A 21,272-nucleotide genomic window follows, 5' to 3' on the forward strand; every position below is an offset into this window, starting at 1 on the left:
ATTCTTATGGACCCCGGAGGGATCTGTTATTGTGCGGATCATACATTGACATCTAAAAGTGACTTTTATTATGTCATAAGAGGGGTTTATGGATATATAGTTGTTTATTTGTGTTACATTGTGTAAGGGGGATAAAATGATAGATCTGTGTGACGTTCAGTGCAATCTCCTGCAGAAATAGTTTGGTGCCCTTGTGGATGTAATGTTCCCTTTGCTGCATATTTTGGTGAATATCCACATGTGGGGTCTGTATGATCCCCTCACATCTTACTGGTTTAGAAAAGTAGATTCTCTTTATATAAGTGTCTGGATTTGTACTTATTTTAGAGGCTATTTTGAATGTTAATTGCCAAATACATCTTCTGGTTGTCTGATATAGTTTAATGGCTTTACTTTTTATTCTGTTTTATTGCTATATTTTGCAGGTTGTGACTGTCTTAAAATTTGTAGCTGAAAAGCAGATATCTAGTTATTACAGTGTTAGTGATTTTATGTGGATTTATTTATGTGACCATATCAATGTGGGGCATTTGTGAACTCTACACGTGTCCATCTATTACATTTAGGAGATGTGAAGGGAAATATTTTCTGTTTGGAGAACATTTTTTGCCATCAAAGTTCAAATTTTAAGTATTTTTTATAAAATGTTTCAGTTTGAATCAAATTTGCATGAAGGCACCGAGGTCTATAAACTCTTTAATGCAATTTTGAAAATGGGGCAAAATTTTATTTTTTAAACGTCAAAATAGCAAAAATTGCTCTGCTCGATAATGCGACAAAATATCCAGAAATGCCGGACGGTGAAAGGGTTAATAGCCCTTGGTTGAATTACCAGGTGAAGATGCTTCTCATCTATCTCCTGTCTATATATCTATCTGTCTAGTTATCTATCTCATATAATCTGACCATTTATATATCTCGCTTTTTCTCTATCTATTTTTCAATCAATCTTCTATTTCTCTTCTACTGTATTTATCTCTCATCCATCTCCTGTATATATCATCTCCTGTATATATCATCTCCTGTATATATCACCTCCTGTATATATACTATAACTACGTTATAGTTCTGCATCTAGAAATCTCTATCATCTTTCATGTTTATCTTTTATCATAATAATTATAATTAATAATGCTCACAATCTATTCTACCTACCAGTAATTTTTTGGAGTGTGGGAGGAAAACAGAGGACCCGGAGGAAACCCACGCAAACACAGAGAGAACATACAAACTCTTTGCAGATGTTGACCAGCACTGCAAGGCTGTAGTGCTAACCACTGAGCCACCGCGCTGCAAGGCTGTATTGCTAACCACTGAGCCACCATGCTGCCCATCAATCTCTCTATCATCTATCTCCTATCAAATTCTCCCATATTACAGTTTGTTTTACCTTATTAAAGGAGCCTCTTACTGACTGTGACTGGTCATAAAATAGTTTTATTTTTAGTTTTGCCCAGGGCCCCACTTTGTCTAGCACCGGCCCTGCAGATGACGCAGCGCTGCCCAGAGCTGCCAAACCGGTCCACGAGGGCGATGCCTCAAATTGTCCTGCAAAATGGGGACAATGGGGCTGCACCGATATCTGATATCGTGGTCAGGTCTACGGAGGTGAATAGTTGGCAGTGCCGGCCTTGGACAGGTGTAGTGGATGGTGAAGGGGGGTGGGGTAGTGAGGCGAAGGGAGGAGCTGCTCCCCCCCAGGACTCGGCAGATGCTGCTGGCAGGGAGCCAGGTGATGTGACGTTTTATAAGGCAGTGCAATTGTTCAGAATGGGGATAAATCAACATGACATAGGCTATTGGAACCTGTCATCAGGTAGAAATGACCTCCCTGATGACAGGTTCCCTTCAATAAGTTTGCTCAAGGTCCTCCAAGTCAAAGAAAAGCCTATATACATAATAAAAATAAACTACAAATAGATGATGCAAATAAAATAGGTCCTGTGGGAACCCTCCACGTAAATCCACGTCTACAATGAAATCAAACGGTAGGTACTAATATTAATACAGATCTCACTCCTAACCTGGCACATATATATCTGCCCAATAAGGCAAAGCTTAATCCATCGCAGTGTATCACCCAGGACACAACCGGACAGCCCAATGTGCGCCTCGCTGCTGCGCCTGCAGGTAATTTGTTATGTGCTGGTGTATAGAGTTTCTACAATACCAGAAGGAGGCAGCCCATAGACCCTCAGGTGAACCTGTCACTTGGAATGTAATTTTTAGCTGGTGACAGGTTCCAAAAGCTTCTGCTATGCTGATTTTTAAAATGTCTTTGTCAGCATTCTGAATACTGCCACTACTTTATAAAACTTTATTTCACATTCCGTTGCTCCCTTCCTGCAGTGGTGAGTCCTGGGGTGGGTGTGGGGGAAACTGACACAGGCACACAAGCTGCAGCTGTCCCTTCCCCCAGGACTCACCACATGCTGCTGGTAAGGAGGCAGGTTATGTGAAATAAAGTTTTATAAAGTAGTGGCACGTTACAAAGAACAGCGTTCTACATATTCCTGCCATCATGCTTCGCACTGCAGTTCATTCTCTGGAATTGGAGTGAAGTACATACAGGCCGTGTGAGTGATAGGTTTGACATCACAGGCCTGTGAAGCTGAGGTGACGCACATGGAGGTGATGCTGCTTTTTACAGCTTGATGATGTGAAAGGAATTGGCTTAAAACCTTTATAAGTGGATGGCAACAAAATGACATCAGTTTTACACAGACTTCAATGCTAAAAATATACAGACAGTTACGTACAGTTTCGGTTTTGTAGGTTTGTTCTTAAGTTGAGTTTGTATGTAAGTCGGAACTGTATGTTTTATCATTGTAGCCCCAGACAGAACTTTTTTGGTCTTTGTGACAATTGGATTTTAAAAATGTTGGGTTGTCATAAGAATCAGTAAGAACATTAAAGCTTCATTACACATTTAATAACTGTTACAGATGTTTATTGTAGTCCAGGACTAACGTACAGGAAATTACCAACATCCAGGGGTCCGCTTGTAACTAGGGGTCGTCTGTAAGTCGGGTGTCTTTACAGAAAGGGACATTACTCAAAGATCCAGGCACCGGGACTGTGGGATCTTCTTATATTTCTTATCCATTGTCACGGGTGCTCCCGTTACTCATATCTCTGGTCATGGGTCTTACCCGTGCCCCCGCTGCCCGCAAGCACGGCACTCTCCCCCTTTACCTGTCTTCTTGCTGCTCCTCCTGCCGTGCGCGCACGTCCCGGGCTCCTCGGGCGCGCATCGGCTTCAGAATATTTAAAGGGTCAGCTCATCGTTAATTGGGCCATTTCCCAGAATTACATATAAACCGGCCTCTCCCTGCACACCCTGCCGGATCTTCGTGCTTTATTCCCATGTCCTTTGCGTTTAGTGTGTTTTCCCGTGGTGACCCCGGTTCCGTTCCTGACTTTGCTCCTCTACTGCCTGCCCTGACCTTTGTCCCCGACTGATCCTGTGCTGCCCGTCCTGACCTCCTGCCTTTCCCCGACTATGATACTGGCTAACGTCTGTGTACCTCGCCTTGGCTGCCAGCGCGACAAAGTCGCACCTGTGGAACGACCTGGTGGCACCCCGCCACACCAAATCCAACTCGCTTTGGGGGGGGGGAAGGAAGGGAGATGCTGGTTAATAAGGTGGAGGTGTTCAGCCAACGCACCAATCAGTGGTGCGCTGGCCCTTGAAATTTCCGATAGCCGGCACGCACGCGCCCTAGGAGACAGTAACATCTGCAAACTCGGGTAACAGAAGAGGAGGCTGTGGATGCAGTCCATAATTAATAAAGAAGGGAGCAGAACCAGCAGATGTGGAGTCCAGGGAATTGTAGGAGAATTCCGCCCATGGTAGAAGAGAAGCCCAGTCATCCTGATGGGCGGACACAAAGTGGCGGAGATAGCACCCCAAAGTCTGATTCACCCTCTCCACTTGGCCATTAGACTGCGGGTGATAGGCGGAAGAAAAGTCCAGTTTCACTGCAGCTGGTTGCACAGAGATCTCCAGAACTTGGACAACTCGATCAGAAACGATGTGCCAGGGAAGGCCATGAAGCCGGAAGATGTGCTGGGAGAAGAGACTGGCAAGATGTGGAGCAGAAGGAAAACCTGGTAGAGGGACAAAATGGGACATCTTAGAAAAGTGGTCAGTCACTACCCAGATGCCAGATGATGGCAGCAGATCCGTAACAAAGTCCATAGCCACAAGAGACCACGGGCAGGTAGGCACGGGTAACAGCAGACCAGCAGGTTTTTGTTGTGAGGGCTTATTGCGAGCACAGGAAACCCACAAGATCCCGAACGTCCTTGACCAAGTCAGGCCACCAATAGAATCAGGAAATGAGGGCCACAGAGCGCTGCACCCCAGGGTGCCCAGCCACACGAGAAGAATGTCCCCAGATCAGGATCCTCTTACGAAGACCAGGTCGCACATAAGTCTTGCCGGGAGATAGTTGCCAGAGGTCCACCAGCGCTGCTAGCACAAGTCTCTCTGGAGGGACAATATGTCTCGGAGCAGAGTCCTCCCCCATAACATCGAAAGCACGGGACAAGGCGTCAGCCTTGGAGGGACCAAAGGGGTTGATGTGGGTTCAATCGCTGAGCTGTCTGAAGATACTGAAGGTTTTTTTGGTCCGTGTAAATGCTGACTGGAAATCGGGCTCCCTCCAGCAGATGACGCCATTCCTCCAAGGCAAGCTTGATGGCCAGAAGCTCCCGATCTTCAATAGAATAGTTTCTCTCTGTGGAGGAGAAAGTTTTGGAGAAGAATATATATATATTTTTAAACTCGGATAACCCCTTTAAATAACATAGATCACCACCCCCATATTAAAATTAAATATCCTGCATCTCCAGACTGCTCAGCGTCTTATCCCTCGTCAGACTCGCTGGTCCCTCTTCTATTCTCTATTCAACTTCCTGAATCACTTCCATCCAGCCAAGAAGAATGTCGAAGCTGATGCCTTCTCTCGTGCCTCTGATGTTGTTGGGGAAGAATCGTCCCTCGTCATATGGTTCCTCTGGAACGACTGGTTGTTGCTGCTCCTGTGGACCTACGATGGCTTCCTCCTGGGAAGACCTGTGTCCGACCAACTCTTCAGAAGAGCATAGTAACTAGGGGACACTGCTCTCGTGTGGTCAGGCATCGTGGGGTGCAGAGATCTATTGCTCTCATATCTCGGTACTACTGGTGGCTAGATCTAGTCAAGGATGTTCGAGATGTTGTGGGCTACTGCACTTCCTGTGCCATCATGTCTCAAGTCAGCAGGTCTGCTCCTGCCGTTGCTGATACCCAGTTGCCCGTGGACTCACATAGCCATGGACTTTATAACGGATCTCCCATCTTCTTCCGGTAATACAGTCATCTGGGTGGTAACGGATCGCTTCTCTAAGATGTCCGGCTTTGTGCCTCTGCCTGGTCTGCTGTCAGCTCCACACCTCGCCGGCCTGTTCTTCCTGCCCATCTTCCGGCTACATGGACTTCCCCTGCACATTGTCTCGGACCGTGGGGTCCAGTTTGTTTCACGTTTCTGGCGATCCCGGTGTGGCCAACTGCAAGTTAAACTGGACTTCTAGTCTGCATATCATCTGCAGACTAGTGCTCAAGTGGAGAGGGTCAACCAGACTCTGGGCTGCTATCTACGGCACTTTGTCTCTGCTCGTCAGGATGATTGGTCTTCTCTCCTTCCTTGGGCAGAATTTTCATATAATTCTCTAGACTCCGAATCTGCCGGTGCCGTTCCCTTCTTTGTTGTCTTTGGACGTCATCCACGCCCACCTCTTCCTCTGTCTGAGCCTCCTCATGTTCCTGCCGTGGAGGAATTGGTTCAAGATCTCAAGTCAATCTGGGAGCAAACACAGCAGTCTGTACTTTGAGCGACCGCCCGCACCAAAACCCAGACCAACAAAAGACGCCGGCCTCCTCCAGTCTTCTCTCCAGGTGATAAGGTGTGGCTGTCTTCTAGATACGTCTGGCTGAAGATCCCCAGTTACAAGCTTGGTCCTTGCTATCTGGGTCCATTTGAGGCGCTGAAGCACATCAATCCCATGGCCTGTAAGCTTCGTCTTCCTCCCACCATGGGCATCCCGAATTCCTTCCACGTCTCCCCTCTGAAACCTATCATCCTGAACCGCTTTTCCTGGCAAGTGCCACCTCCAGCTCCTGAGACGGACTCCACCGATGTCTATGAGGTAAAAGAGGTCCTGGGTATGAAGTCAGCAGAGGGAAGCGGTTCTTTCTTGTTGACTGGAAGGGGTTTAGGCTGGAGTAGAGGTTTTGGGAGCCAGAAGACAACATTCTGGATTGTGGCCTTCTGCAGAAATTCCTCCAGTCCAAGAAGAGGGGGTGTACTGTCACGGGTGCTCCCGCGCCATGCCCTGGTGCATTCGCTAGCATGGTGCCCTCGCTTCTTACCTTTTTCCGCTCCTGTTCCTGGTCCTCCCTGTCTCCTAGGGAGGGCGCACGCTGGCTTCAGAAAATTTAAAGGGCCAGCGCATCATTAACTGGTGCTAGCCATTTCCTAGAATTCTATAGCCTGCCTCTCCCTGTACACCCTGCTGGATCTTTGTGACTCATAGTCTTAGATAAAGCTCGTCTGATGCCCTGTGTGATTATCCTGATTTCCCGTTGTGACCTCGCTCCTGTGCTGCCCCTCCTGACCTCCAGCCTGTCCCTGACCACGACCTTGCCTTACGATTCTGTACCTCGTCTTTGCCGCCACCGCGGACGGACGCCTGTGGAATGACTTCTGATCCACTACCACTGATCCTGACACATACTTTGAGTAACGTTCTCCTCCCTTTTCTGTTTGTGGTCGAATAATTGTAAAACTCTTATAGCAACTTTAATGCACAGTTTATTAGTTAATACATTTTTACAATTCCTGAAAAAACTAACATGACTTCTTCCCGTGTGGCTTCTCCGATGGATAATGAGCCTATAATCAAAGTAACACTTTTGCCACATTATGAATATTAAAGTGGGTTCTCACCTGTGTGAATTCTCTGATGTTTAATCAGGTGTGATTTCTCCGTAAAACATTTGCCACATTCTGAACATGAGAATGGCTTCTCCCCCGTGTGAATTCGCTCATGTATTACAAGCGCCCAAAAACGAGCAAAACATTTGCCACATTCTGAACATGAAAATGGTTTCTCCCCTGTGTGAATTCTCTCATGTATTATAAGCGCAGATTCTCGGGCAAAGCATTTACCACATTCTGAACATGAAAATGGCTTCTCCCCTGTGTGAATTCTCTCATGTCTTATAAGCGATAAATTACGAGTAAAACATTTGCCACATTCTGAACATGAATACGGCTTCTCCCCTGTGTGACTTCTCTCGTGTATAACAAGCTCTGCTTTCTCAATAAAACATTTGCCACATTCTGAACATGAAAACGGCTTCTCCCCCGTGTGAGTTCTCTGATGCATAATGAGACGTGAGTTCATAGAAAAGCTTTTTCCACATTCTAAACACAAATATGGTTTCTCTCCTGTGTGAATTCTATTATGTTTATTCAGATGCGTTTTCTCTGAAAAGCTTTTCCCACACTCTGAACATGAAAATGGCTTCTCTCCAGTGTGAATTCTCTCATGTATTACCAGTGCCGAATTGCAGGCAAAAGATTTGCCACATTCTGAACATGAAAATGGCTTTTCCCCCGTGTGAGTTCTCTCATGAATTACAAGGACTGAATTCCGAGTAAAGCATTTGCCACATTCTGAACATGAAAACGGCTTCACTCCTGTGTGAGTTCTCTCATGTCTTAAAAGATCTGTTTTGTTTATAAAGCATTTCTCGCATTCTGAACATGAAAACGGCTTCTCCTTGGGAGCTTTTGGTTTTTCCGCTCCTCTTCTGTGACTTCTTATTTGGCTATTAGTCTGTGAGTCATCAGAGCAGATTCCCAATGACAGGGCATCAGGATCAGATGATAGATCATTGCTCGAAACGACTGAGGGTAAATCCGACATCCCGGCGGCGCGGTCCTTATTAGTATCTTGTGAGATGACACGATCATCAGATCGTTCCTCTAAGCTCCGGGTGGCTTCATCTGCTGTGAATAATAAGATAGTTTATAATTGAATTGTTAAAAACTCTAATCATATATTTATAACATTCCTATTAAAATGGTAAATTCTCTGATGTGTAATCAGCTCTGGTCGCAGCATAAAACATCAAGTCACAATTCTCTATGTAATTATATTTACATGAAATTCTCCCTGTTAAAGGAAATCTTCCAATCGATTTCATGCATTATGAACCAAACCTGTAGCTGATGCAGAAACATATCTTGTTTAATCCTTGAGCTGAGTGGTTTTGCTGAAAAAACAATTATAACCTTCAGGACCTTGGGAAAGCTGGATTGCATTCAGTCTGCTGTTCATTACACAGAGCTTCCTGAACTGTCCAGACAGGACTAATCAACCTTAGCTGGATGATTCATACACAGCAGCTGGGGGTATGATGCAGCGATTGATTACTTCTGTCTGTCAGGCACAACACAGTAATTACATCATTCTCAGTCCATTCTCAGTCCAAGAGGAAAAGCACCGAGCCAGGCACAGGAGCGACAGAGACTCATTATCATAATTGCCTAATTGTTTTTTCAGCGAAACCACTCCGCTTAGGGATGAAACAAGATATGTTTCTGCATCGCTTTCGCTACAGCATTCTCAAGGTATGTTTGCTTCATAATGCATCAAATCAAATGGTAGATTTTCTTTAACAACCAACAAATAAATCACACCGTTAATCCCCATTCATCAAGTGTAATTGATAATGATAAATGGAGGGAAAAAGTATAGAACACTTAAAGGAAGGAAGGTTCCAAAAGACATGGAAATCAGGACACCAGTTTAAATCTATCAGTAATTAGGGGGCAATTCTGCTTAGTGAAAAATAATATTAAACTCATTACAAAGGAGCGACACAAGAAACATCTCATGATAATGAGTTTTCAGTTGAGAGAAAAAAGACAGAGCTTGAGAATATGAGCTACAGAGAAGCACTGTGACTATGGGCTACAGAGAAGCACTGTGACTATGGGCTACAGAGAAGCACTGTGACTATGGGCTACAGAGAAGCACTGTGACTATGGGCTACAGAGAAGCACTGTGACTATGGGCTACAGAGAAGCACTGTGACTATGGGCTACAGAGAAGCACTGAGACTATGGGCTACAGAGAAGCACTGTGACTATGGGCTACAGAGAAGCACCGCGACTATGGGCTACAGAGAAGCACTGCGACTATGGGCTACAGAGAAGCACTGCGACTATGGGCTACAGAGAAGCACTGCGACTATGGGCTACAGAGAAGCACTGCGACTATGGGCTACAGAGAAGCACTGCGACTATGGGCTACAGAGAAGCACTGCGACTATGGGTTACAGAGAAGCACTGTGACTACAGGCTACAGAGAAGCACTGTGACTACGGGCTACAGAGAAGCACTGTGACTATGGGATACAGATAAGCACTGTGACTATGGGCTACAGAGAAGCACTGCGACTATGGGCTACAGAGAAGCACTGTGACTATGGGCTACAGATAAGCACTGTGACTATGGGCTACAGAGAAGCACTGCGACTATGGGCTACAGAGAAGCACTGTGACTATGGGCTACAGAGAAGCACTGCGACTATGGGCTACAGAGAAGCACTGCGACTATGGGCTACAGAGAAGCACTGCGACTATGGGCTACAGAGAAGCACTGTGACTATGGGCTACAGAGAAGCACTGTGACTATGGGCTACAGAGAAGCACTGTGACTATGGGCTACAGAGAAGCACTGTGACTATGGGGTACTGTGACACTATGGGGCCACTATATACTGCTGGGCATGTGTGGGGGTCATTATATACTGCTGGGGCATGTGTGGGGGCTACTATATACTGCTGGGCACATGTGGGGGCTACTATATACTGCTGGGCACATGGGGGGGCTACTATATACTGCTGGGCACATGTGGGGGCTACTATATACTGCTGGTCACATGTGGGGGCTACTATATACTGCTGGGCACGTGTGGGGGCTACTATATACTGCTGGGCACATGTGGGGGCTACCTATATACTGCTGGGCACATGTGGGGGCTACTATATACTGCTGGGCATGTGTGGGGGCTACTATATACTGCTGGGCACGTGTGGGGGCTACCTATATACTGCTGGGCACATGTGGGGGCTACTATATACTGCTGGGCATGTGTGGGGGCTACTATATACTGCTGGGCATGTGTGGGGGTCACTATATACTGCTGAGCACATGTGGGGGCTACCTATATACTGCTGGGCATGTGTGGGGGCTACTATATACTGCTGGGCATGTGTGGGGGCTACCTATATACTGCTGGGCACATGTGGGGGCTACTATATACTGCTGGGCATGTGTGGGGGCTACTATATACTGCTGGGCACGTGTTGGGGCTACTATATACTGCTGGGCATGTGTGGGGGCTACCTATATACTGCTGGTCACATGTGGGGGCTACTATAAACTGCTGGGCATGTGTGGGGGCCACTATAAACTGCTGGGCACGTGTGGGGGCTACCTATATACTGCTGGGCACATGTGGGGGCTACTATATACTGCTGGGGACATGTGGGGCCTACTATAAACTGCTGGGCATGTGTGGGGGCTACCTATATACTGCTGGGCATGTGTGGGCGTCACTTCTTACTGCTGGGCACTTGTGGGGGCTACCTATATACTGCTGGGCACATGTGGGGGCTACTATATACTGCTGGGCATGTGTGGGGGCTACTATATACTGCTGGGCATGTGTGGGGGTCACTATATACTGCTGAGCACATGTGGGGGCTACCTATATACTGCTGGGCATGTGTGGGGGCTACTATATACTGCTGGGCATGTGTGGGGGCTACCTATATACTGCTGGGCACATGTGGGGGCTACTATATACTGCTGGGCATGTGTGGGGGCTACTATATACTGCTGGGCACGTGTTGGGGCTACTATATACTGCTGGGCATGTGTGGGGGCTACCTATATACTGCTGGTCACATGTGGGGGCTACTATAAACTGCTGGGCATGTGTGGGGGCCACTATAAACTGCTGGGCATGTGTGGGGGCCACTATAAACTGCTGGGCAAGTGTGGGGGCCACTATAAACTGCTGGGCATGTGTGGGGGCTACCTATATACTGCTGGGCACATGTGGGGGCTACTATATACTGCTGGGGACATGTGGGGCCTACTATAAACTGCTGGGCATGTGTGGGGGCCACTATAAACTGCTGGGCATGTGTGGGGGCCACTATAAACTGCTGAGCATGTGTGGGGGCCACTATAAACTGCTGGGCATGTGTGGGGGCCACTATAAACTGCTGGGCATGTGTGGGGGCCACTATAAACTGCTGGGCATGTGTGGGGGCTACCTATATACTGCTGGGCACATGTGGGGGCTACTATATACTGCTGGGGACATGTGGGGCCTACTATAAACTGCTGGGCATGTGTGGGGGCCACTATAAACTGCTGGGCATGTGTGGGGGCCACTATAAACTGCTGGGCATGTGTGGGGGCCACTATAAACTGCTGGGCATGTGTGGGGGCTACCTATATACTGCTGGGCACATGTGGGGGCTACTATATACTGCTGGGGACATGTGGGGCCTACTATAAACTGCTGGGCATGTGTGGGGGCTACCTATATACTGCTGGGCACATGTGGGGGTCACTTCTTACTGCTGGGCACTTGTGGGGGCTACCTATATACTGCTGGGCCCGTGTGGGGGCTAATATATACCATGTAGGGGATGAAGCTGAAGAACGCTGTGTGCCCTGAAGCGCCGGGTCAGCAGGAGACGCGGATGATGGGGTGACACATTGGCGCAGTGTAAAGGGCAGAGGTCACAGCACACGCAGCGTTCTTCTGCTGCAGCCCTGGATCTGCCACCTGCCAGCAGCACCCGGATAGAAGGATGCGCCTTTGTAGTTAAACACATTTGCAGTACATACATGAATATAGGGAGTTACAATATAACTTCAGCTATGGGGCCCCGAGATTCATGGAGAACTCATAGAGCAATGCACAAGCCTTTTCTACTATACTGTGTCCATGTGTCATTATTACATATCATTTATTATCTATGTGGGTGGATTCTTCTCTGGGCAGGATTTTATATCAATAGTTTTGTAGTTTACACCCCTGCACCCCTATACCTCTACATCCCTGCACCCCTATACCTCTACATCCCTGCACCCCTATACCTCTACATCCCTGCACCCCTACACCTCTACATCCCTGCACCCCTACACCTCTACATCCCTGCACCCCTACACCTCTACATCCCTGCACCCCTGCAACCCTATACCTCTACATCCCTGCACCCCTATACCTTTACATCCCTGCACCCCTATCCCTCTACATCCCTGCACCCCTATACCTCTACATCCCTGCACCCCTACATCCCTGCACCCCTATACCTCTACATCCCTGCACCCCTATACCTCTACATCCCTGCACCCCTACACCTCTACATCCCTGCACCCCTACACCTCTACATCCCTGCACCCCTGCAACCCTATACCTCTACATCCCTGCACCCCTATACCTTTACATCCCTGCACCCCTATACCTCTACATCCCTTCACCCCTATAACTCTACATCCCTTCACCCCTACATCCCTGCACCCCTATACCTCTACACCCCTGCACCCCTATACCTCTACACCCCTGCACCCCTATACCTCTACACCCCTGCACCCCTATAACTCTACATCCCTTCACCCCTATACCTCTACATCCCTGCACTCCTATACCTCTACACCCCTGCACCCCTACATCCCTCACCCCTATACCTCTACATCCCTGCACCCCTATTACTCTACATCCCTTCACCCCTATAACTCTACATCCCTTCACCCCTATACCCCTACATCCCTGCACCCCTATACCTCTACTTCCATGCACCCCTATACCTCTGCACCCCTATACCTCTACACCCCTACACCCTACATCTCTGCACCCCTATACCTCTACATCCTGCACCCTATACCTCTACATCCCTGCACATATACAACACATCCATTCACCCCCTAATCTAATCCCTGCTCCCTTATACTCTAACAGCCCTGCACCCTAATACTTACATCCCAACACCTTTTTACATCCCTCTGCACACCTATACTACCCATCCCGCACCCTATCCTCTACATCCCTGCCACCTCTACATCCCTGCACCCCTATACCTCTACATCTCTGCACCCCTATACCTCTACATCTCTGCACCCCTATACTTCTACATCCCTGCACCCCTATACCTCTACATCCCTGCACCCCTATACCTCTACATCCCTGCACCCCTATACCTCTACATCCCTGCACCCCTATACCTCTACACCCCTGCACCCCTATACCTCTACATCCCTGCACCCCTATACCTCTACATCCCTGACCGCTATATCTCTACATCACTGCACCCCTATACCTCTACATCCCTGCACCTCTATACCTCTACATCCCTGCACCCCTATACCTCTACATCCCTGCACCCCTATACCTCTACATCCCTTCACCCCTATACCTCTACATCTCTGCTTCTCCACAGTATATAAGCTACAATATATATTTTTAACAGACATCTACTAGATCATCACCCTAAAGACTCTATTGTTGATCAGGTTCTTGGACATATTTTCGGTGGACAAAGAAAAAACTTTTAAGTCTATCATTACTCACCGTTTTGAGGGTCACTTGCACTCATGTCCTCCTTCCCAGGCTCTCTCAGCCACATATCAGTAGACCTGCTCTCTCTCATTCTAAGCAAGATCTTCCTTTAAGTTGTGAGTCCTCCTTGGGTCTCTTATGTCTCAACCTGGTGATAAAAGAACTTCCTCTATGTAAATGAAGGGCGTCGATGCAGCTTCCTGAGAATCTCAGGACGCCCACAGTATTGTCTTTTGTTATGGGTTTATCATCCCCTCCCGCAAAACAAATATGATCAGGATGTGTCTTTCTCATAGAGCTAGAAAACTTCATTTGCAAATCTTTACTGGGCTGAATGTCCCCATGTGATTCCCTACTGATTCCACATCCGGAACAATAGGGAATGCAAATCCATGCAGACAAGGCGTCTCCAATAACAATGTGACTGCCCTGCCCTGGAAACCTAACTAAATAATACCCCCTGGAAATAATTTGTATGAGACAAGCACGAATAAGCTGAATTTGTGTTCAAATGTGTAAGATCACTGCCTGAAAATTAGAACACTTAAAATTTCAAGACGCTGGAAATTATACTAATACATAGTAACCATATAAATACCACCACTATACAATGATGTAAATGATACCATATAGCAGCTGAATAATATGATAAGATACTTTATTGATCCAAAGGGGGGAATTTTTTTTTGTACTAATGGTCCAGGCAAGAAAATGACACTACAAATAAGAGACGTTTCATAATAGGAGAAAAAAATAATAATAGTGAGAGCATGAAACATAGGGGCTCATTTACTAAGGACCGCACTTTCGGACATCCCGACGATTTCTGTTTTACATCACTGGGACAGGGATTTAATATGGTTTTTGCCACATACGATCGGATGTTGGTGTAATCGCGCCGGCTTTCATGCGACACAAATTGGGCGTCGGACTGCCGGACAATGCGACGGATTCGGACAAACCGCAGGATTTAACTTCAAAATTGTGTCGCAAGCTAAGAACTTACATGCAACAGGATGAAGAAGGTGAACTCCAGGGACCTGAGCGGGGAAGCGACACATGCAGGATATCGGGCGTAGGATCTTAGTGACTCCCCGCACAGTGCATTATACACGGACAATGCACTTACATGCACCAGGAAGAAGAAGGTGAACTCCTGGGACCTGAGCGGGGAAGCCACACATGCAGGATATCGGGCGTAGGATCTTAGTGACTCCCCGCACAGCGAATTATACACGGACAATGCACTTACATGCACCAGGAAGAAGAAGGTGAACTCCGGGGACCTGAGCGGGGAAGTGACACATGCAGGATATCGGGTGCACGATCTTAGTGACTCCCCGCACAGCGCATTATACACGGACAATGCACTTACATGCACCAGGAAGAAGAAGGTGAACTCCGGGGACCTGAGCGGGGAAGCGACACATGCAGGATATCGGGTGCAGGATCTTTGTGACTCCCTGCACAGCGCATTATACACGGCCAATGCACTTACATGCACCAGGAAGAAGAAGGTGAACTCAGGGGACCTGAGCGGGGAAGAGACACATGCAGGATATCGGGTGCAGGATCTTAGAGACTCGCCGCACAGCGCATTATACACGGACAATGCACTTACATGCACCAGGAAGAAGAAGGTGAACTCCGGGGACCTGAGCGGGGAAGCGACACATGCAGGATATCGGGTGCAGGATCTTTGTGACTCCCCGCACAGCGCATTATACACGGCCAATGCACTTACATGCACCAGGAAGAAGAAGGTGAACTCAGGGGACCTGAGCGGGAAAGAGACACATGCAGGATATCGGGTGCAGGATCTTAGAGACTCGCCGCACAGCGCATTATACATGGACAATGCACTTACATGCACCAGGAAGAAGAAGGTGAACTCCGGGGACCTGAGCGGGGAAGTGACACATGCAGGATATCGGGGGCAGGATCTTAGTGACTCCCCGCACAGCGCATTATACACGGACAATGCACTTACATGCACCGGGAAGAAGAAGGTGAACTCCGGGGACCTGAGCGGGGAAGCGACACATGCAGGATATCGGGTGCAGGATCTTAGTGACTCCCCGCACAGCACATTATACACGGACAATGCACTTACATGCACCAGGAAGAAGAAGGTGAACTCCGGGGACCTGAGCGGGGAAGTGACACATGCAGGATATCGGGTGCAGGATCTTAGTGACTCCCCGCACAGCGCAATATACACGGACAATGCACCTACATGCACCAGGAAGAAGAAGGTGAACTCCGGGGACCTGAGCGGGGAAGCGACACATGCAGGATATCGGGTGCAGGATCTTAGTGACTCCCCGCACAGCGCATCATACACGGACAATGCACTTACATGCACCAGGAAGAAGAAGGTGAACTCCAGGGACCTGAGCGGGGAAGCGACACATGCAGGATATCGGGCGCACGATTGTGTTCGATCCTGCCAACAAAGCTTCTTTGAATTGAATTTGAACTCATACGTAGATAGATAGATAGATAGATAGGAGATAGATAGGAGATAGATAGATAGGAGATAGATAGATAGGAGATAGATAGATAGATAGGAGATAGATAGATAGGAGATAGATAGATAGGAGATAGATAGATAGATAAGAGATAGATAGATAGGAGATGGATAGATAGGAGATAGATAGATAGATAGGAGATAGATAGGAGATAGATAGATAGGAGATAGATAGATAGATAGATAGATAGGAGATAGATAGATAGATAGATAGGAGATAGATAGATAGATAGATAGGAGATATATAGATAGATGGGAGATAGATAGATAGTCACTAAGATCCTACGCCCGATATCCTGCATGTGTCGCTTCCCCGCTCAGGTCCCCGGAGTTCACCTTCTTCTTCCTGGTGCATTTAAGTGCATTGTCCGTGTATAATGCGCTGTTCGGGGAGTCACTAAGATCCTGCGCCCGATATCCTGCATGTGTCGCTTCCCTGCTCAGGTCCCCGGAGTTCACCCTCTTCTTCCTGGTGCATGTAAGTGCATTGTCCGTGTATAATGACTCCCCGCACAGCGCATTATACACAGACAATGCACTTACATGCACCAGGAAGAAGAGGGTGAACTCCGGGGACCTGAGTGGGGATAGATAGATAGATAGATAGGAGATAGATAGGAGATAGATAGATAGATAGGAGATAGATAGATAGATAGATAGATAGGAGATAGATAGATAGGAGATAGATAGATAGATAGGAGATAGATAGATAGATAGATAGATAGGAGATAGATAGATAGATAGAAGATGGATAGATAGATAGATAGGAGATAGATAGATGGATAGATAGATAGATAGGAGATAGATAGATGGATGGATAAATAGGAGATAGATAGATGGATGGATAAATAGGAGATAGATAGATAGATAGATAGATAGATAGATAGATAGATAGATAGGAGATAGATAGATAGATAGATGGATAAATAGGAGATAGATAGATAGGAGATAGATAGAGAGAAGATAGATAGATAGATAGATAGATAGATAGATAGATAGGAGATAGATAGGAGATAGATAGGTAGGAGATAGATAGATAAGAGATAGATAGATAGGAGATAGATAGATAGATAGATAGGAGATAGATAGGAGATAGATAGATAGATAGATAGATAGATAGAAGATAGATAGATAGATAGATAGATAGATAGATAGATAGATAGATAGGAGATAGATGGATAGATAGGAGATAGATAGATAGATGGATAGATAGATGGATAGATAGATAGATAAATAGGAGATAGATAGATAGATAGGAGATAGATAGATAGATAGATATAGATAATTAGAGAGGATATCAGTGAGATAGATATACGGCAGCGGTGATACATGGAGATGGTAGCAGTATATATATATATACAGTAGATGTGTCGGGGCTCGTGTCTCCCTCCTGTGGTGACGTCTCGCTGCCTCATTACCTCACAGCTCAGGCCGGGCAGACATCACACAGGGAGGAGCCGTAGGAGAAGCTTATGTTACCCTGTCTGTGATTGGTGGAGCAGCAGACTTGCCTTCTCCTCCACCAATCAGAGCAGGGCTCACATCATGCAGCATAGATGGAGGACGCTGATTGGTTCCTCTCTCTGATGGGGGTCAGGCTTCAGGATTACATTATACTTGGGGCCACATTTAGCACTTTTGTGCGCCTAAGTGTAGTAGCAGTATTCAGGCGCACTGTTTTGCCAGAATTATCACAAGCTACAACCATCTGTGATCAGGTAATTTCCTGCCTCTTATTAATCACTTTACTTTAAAACAGTTTAGGCGCAATGTTAGATTCAGGCAGTTACATGTGATCCTGCTACAAGCTCCTCTCTGCTTCTCCCACAGCCCAGAATGAAGATAACACTCACAGCAGCACCCAGGTGTGTGACACCCTGCACCCAGTGACCTCCTCAGCAGCACCCAGGGGTGTGACACCCTGCACCCAGTGACCTCCTCAGCAGCACCCAGGTGTGTGACACCCAGCACCCAGTGACCTCCTCAGCAGCACCCAGGTGTGTGACACCCTGCACCCAGTGGCCTCCTCAGCAGCACCCAGGTGTGTGACACCCTGCACCCAGTGACCTCCTCAGCAGCACCCAGGTGTGTGACACCCTGCACCCAGTGACCTCCTCAGCAGCACCCAGGTGTGTGACACCCTGCACCCAGTCACCTCCTCAGCAGCACCCAGGTGTGTGACACCCTGCACCCAGTGACCTCCTCAGCAGCACCCAGGTGTGTGACACCCTGCACCCAGTGACCTCCTCAGCAGCACCCAGGTGTGTGACACCCTGCACCCAGTCACCTCCTCAGCAGCACCCAGGTGTGTGACACCCTGCACCCAGTCACCTCCTCAGCAGCACCCAGGTGTGTGACACCCTGCACCCAGTCACCTCCTCAGCAGCACCCAGGTGTGTGACACCCTGCACCCAGTGACCCCCACAGCAGCACCCAGGTGTGTGACACCCTGCACCCAGTGACCTCCTCAGCAGGGGCTTCCCCTAGAGGGGATCCCCCAGTGCTGGTCTCGTGCTGCACCCCTGTAATTCTGCACAGTATCCCCCTCAGACATACTGTGCAGAATTACATGGGGGACACTTGTATGTAGTATCTGCAACATTCTGCAAACTTTTGCAAAGTTCTGCAAATTTCTGACCTCTCTTGCTCTTGCTGTGAGCTCAGCGTTTTGCAGAATATTTTGAAAATAGAAGGTGATGAACTGTAAACAGAGTCTGCAGCTCCTGTCTGCAATGTATCTAATGTCTGTATTATATGTTCCAGTGTCTGGCTGAGCTCTGCTGCTAGAAATGAGCTGTTCTGCAAAGGGGCTCAGTGCTTTCTTCTCAGATAACGCCACCTTCGGGCTGGAGTGTTTTTGCGCCCGTTTGTGCGCCTAATTGCAAAAGTGGTCAGGAGAACATATACTCTCCGCAATGTATATAAGAGTACTGAGGGTGGCTACAGTGGCTAAGGAGACTAAAATAGCACGTTCCTCGTGTAAAGGGTTATTGTATTTAAACCCAGTACAGCGGGTTCAGTAGTGAGGGCATCAGTTGTGATGAGGGAAAGGTGGTTATTTTAGCTGCACGGCTAATTTGACGTTTAATCGCAAAACGGGCACAAAAACGGTGCGCCTAAACGAAAAGGCGCAAAAACAACAGAAAAAACAAGTGATAAATGTGGCCCTTTGTATCTCATTGGGCAGATCTGATTATTATTCTGGTAATTATTGATGGTAGAAGCGCAGATGTTGTGTTTTTTTCCTTCGTGATTGCGTTGCTTTATAAAGCCCATTGGGCCGGATGTGTCGCTGTTCTGCGCTCACGTCTCGTTATTGCTCCAGAATTATCACAAGTTACAACCATCTGTGATGCGCTGAGCTCCGGCCTCATCACATTACATTAGACGCAGTATAGACGCAATGTTATATCCGGGCTCTTACATGTGATCCTCCTACAAGCTCCTCCCCCGCACCCCAGCATGAGAATGACCTGCAACACCCTCGCCGATGCAAGGCAGAGGAGTGGTTGCGAATACGTCCTACCATGTAGCTTGCAGCCTGTGTGGGGTCTAGTCAGCCCCACAGCATGTCACTACATCACGCTACATAGTCCTTATAGGACACAGGGGAACATTGCAGTGGTAGATCCTGCCTGGTAAGGCAGGAGTTAAGTGTGTTATGTGATGTCATATGTGTCAGCCAATCACATGTATTACACTCTGTTTCTGTGAGCTGAGATGTAATTGGAGGAGCAGCCACCACCTGACCAGTGGGAGTAACAAAACCCCTGGCCAAGAAACTTCTAGAGCAGTTCTAGTCAGACCAGAGGGTCTGCAGAACACTTAGAGCAGAGCAGTCAGACCTAGGAGTCTGCAGAAGCAGACTGGAGTCACTCCAGTACAGACTCTTCGGAGTCTGTACAGCTAGCACACCAGACCAGAGCAGGAAGAGCCTAGCCCCTGCCTGAAGAGTGGAGCTAATAGCTAGATAGTGAGGAAAGGGGTATCATCCTACCTTTAAGGGTGATACCTGAAGCAACCCAGGACAAGCTGAAGCATCCTTCCAGGACACAGCTACCTCCCAGCCTGCCCTCTGCATCCAGGCTGGTGATCTACATCCTGTGGCTCCCTCCAACTGCATCTCAGCACTCCACCATCCTGTTAAAGGAAACCTACCACTGCTCGCATGATAAAATCATGCGAGCAGACCACCTGGTAGGCTATTTAATACTGATGCCGGCACATACTTTAGTTAGGCACGGCGATCGTTAGTTTAGATAAAAAAATGTTTTACTTACATATGAAAATATTCCTCCGGTGCTACCCCTACGTCATCTTCGGAAGGGAGATGCCTTCCGATCCTTAATTATTCACGCCTCCTTCATTGTAGCCGTTTCCTTCGGGTGCCGAGAGGCGTGACGTCACCAAGCTCTCGGCACCTATCGCGCATGCGCAGATACTAACTCTCACACAGCCGGACAGCGATAGGTGCCGAGAGCTTGGTGACGTCACGCCTTTCGGCACCCGAAGGAAACGGCTACAATGAAGGAGGCGTGAATAATTAAGGATCGGAAGGCATCTCCCTTCCGAAGATGACGTAGGGGTAGCACCGGAGGAATATTTTCATATGTAAGTAAAACATTTTTTAATCTAAACTAACGATCGCCGTGCCTAACTAAAGTATGTGCCGGCATCAGAATTAAATAGCCTACCAGGTGGTCTGCTCGCATGATTTTATCATGCGAGCAGTGGTAGGTTTCCTTTAACAGGATGGTGGAGTGCTGAGATGCAGTTGGAGGGAGCCACAGGAGCTACTACGGCTGTCACCATCACAGGCACCCTGTCCACCACACAGAGACTCATACTCTAGACACCAAAGGGTTGCCCCAGGGAGATCCGCTATAGCAGCCTCTCCCTCATCATTTCTTGCTAACACCACCCTGCTGGAGACCTGCCACGCTGTAGGACAGCCCTCCGGTTCCCCATACCAAGCAACGTGACACAAGCGTGCTTAGGCCGCAACCGCCAGCCACTCAGGTACTGCGGGCCCCGGCTGACTCCAG

At 47.8% G+C, this 21,272-nt stretch overlaps 2 protein-coding genes across 2 annotated transcripts in view; both read right to left on the reverse strand.

The window, feature by feature from the left end:
• The window catches only part of LOC140075966 (uncharacterized), a 116,912-nt gene that overhangs the window by 79,851 nt on the left and 15,789 nt on the right, over positions 1 to 21,272 (reverse strand). The window lies entirely within an intron of this gene.
• Positions 6,857 to 17,722, reverse strand: LOC140075973 (uncharacterized). Its single transcript, XM_072122455.1, has 3 exons — positions 17,646 to 17,722; positions 13,710 to 13,845; positions 6,857 to 8,060 (listed from the first exon to the last, which is right to left on the reverse strand). Exons 2-3 carry the CDS (start codon positions 13,786 to 13,788, stop codon positions 6,976 to 6,978), a joined length of 1,164 nt encoding a protein of 387 aa, XP_071978556.1. The 5' UTR covers positions 13,789 to 13,845; positions 17,646 to 17,722; the 3' UTR covers positions 6,857 to 6,975.

Source organism: Engystomops pustulosus, chromosome 8 (genome assembly GCF_040894005.1).
Source record: "Engystomops pustulosus chromosome 8, aEngPut4.maternal, whole genome shotgun sequence".
Taxonomy (NCBI): domain Eukaryota; kingdom Metazoa; phylum Chordata; class Amphibia; order Anura; family Leptodactylidae; genus Engystomops; species Engystomops pustulosus.

What these genes read in the sequence shown, in the direction of transcription:
- LOC140075973 (XM_072122455.1), bottom strand. Translation starts at nt 13,788, where the DNA reads ATGAGAGAGAGCAGGTCTACTGATATGTGGCTGAGAGAGCCTGGGAAG. An exon ending in TGCAAGTGACCCTCAAAACG is followed by an intron (nt 8,061 to 13,709) that starts GTGAGTAATGAT and finishes TATTATTCACAG; the next exon opens with CAGATGAAGCCACCCGGAGC.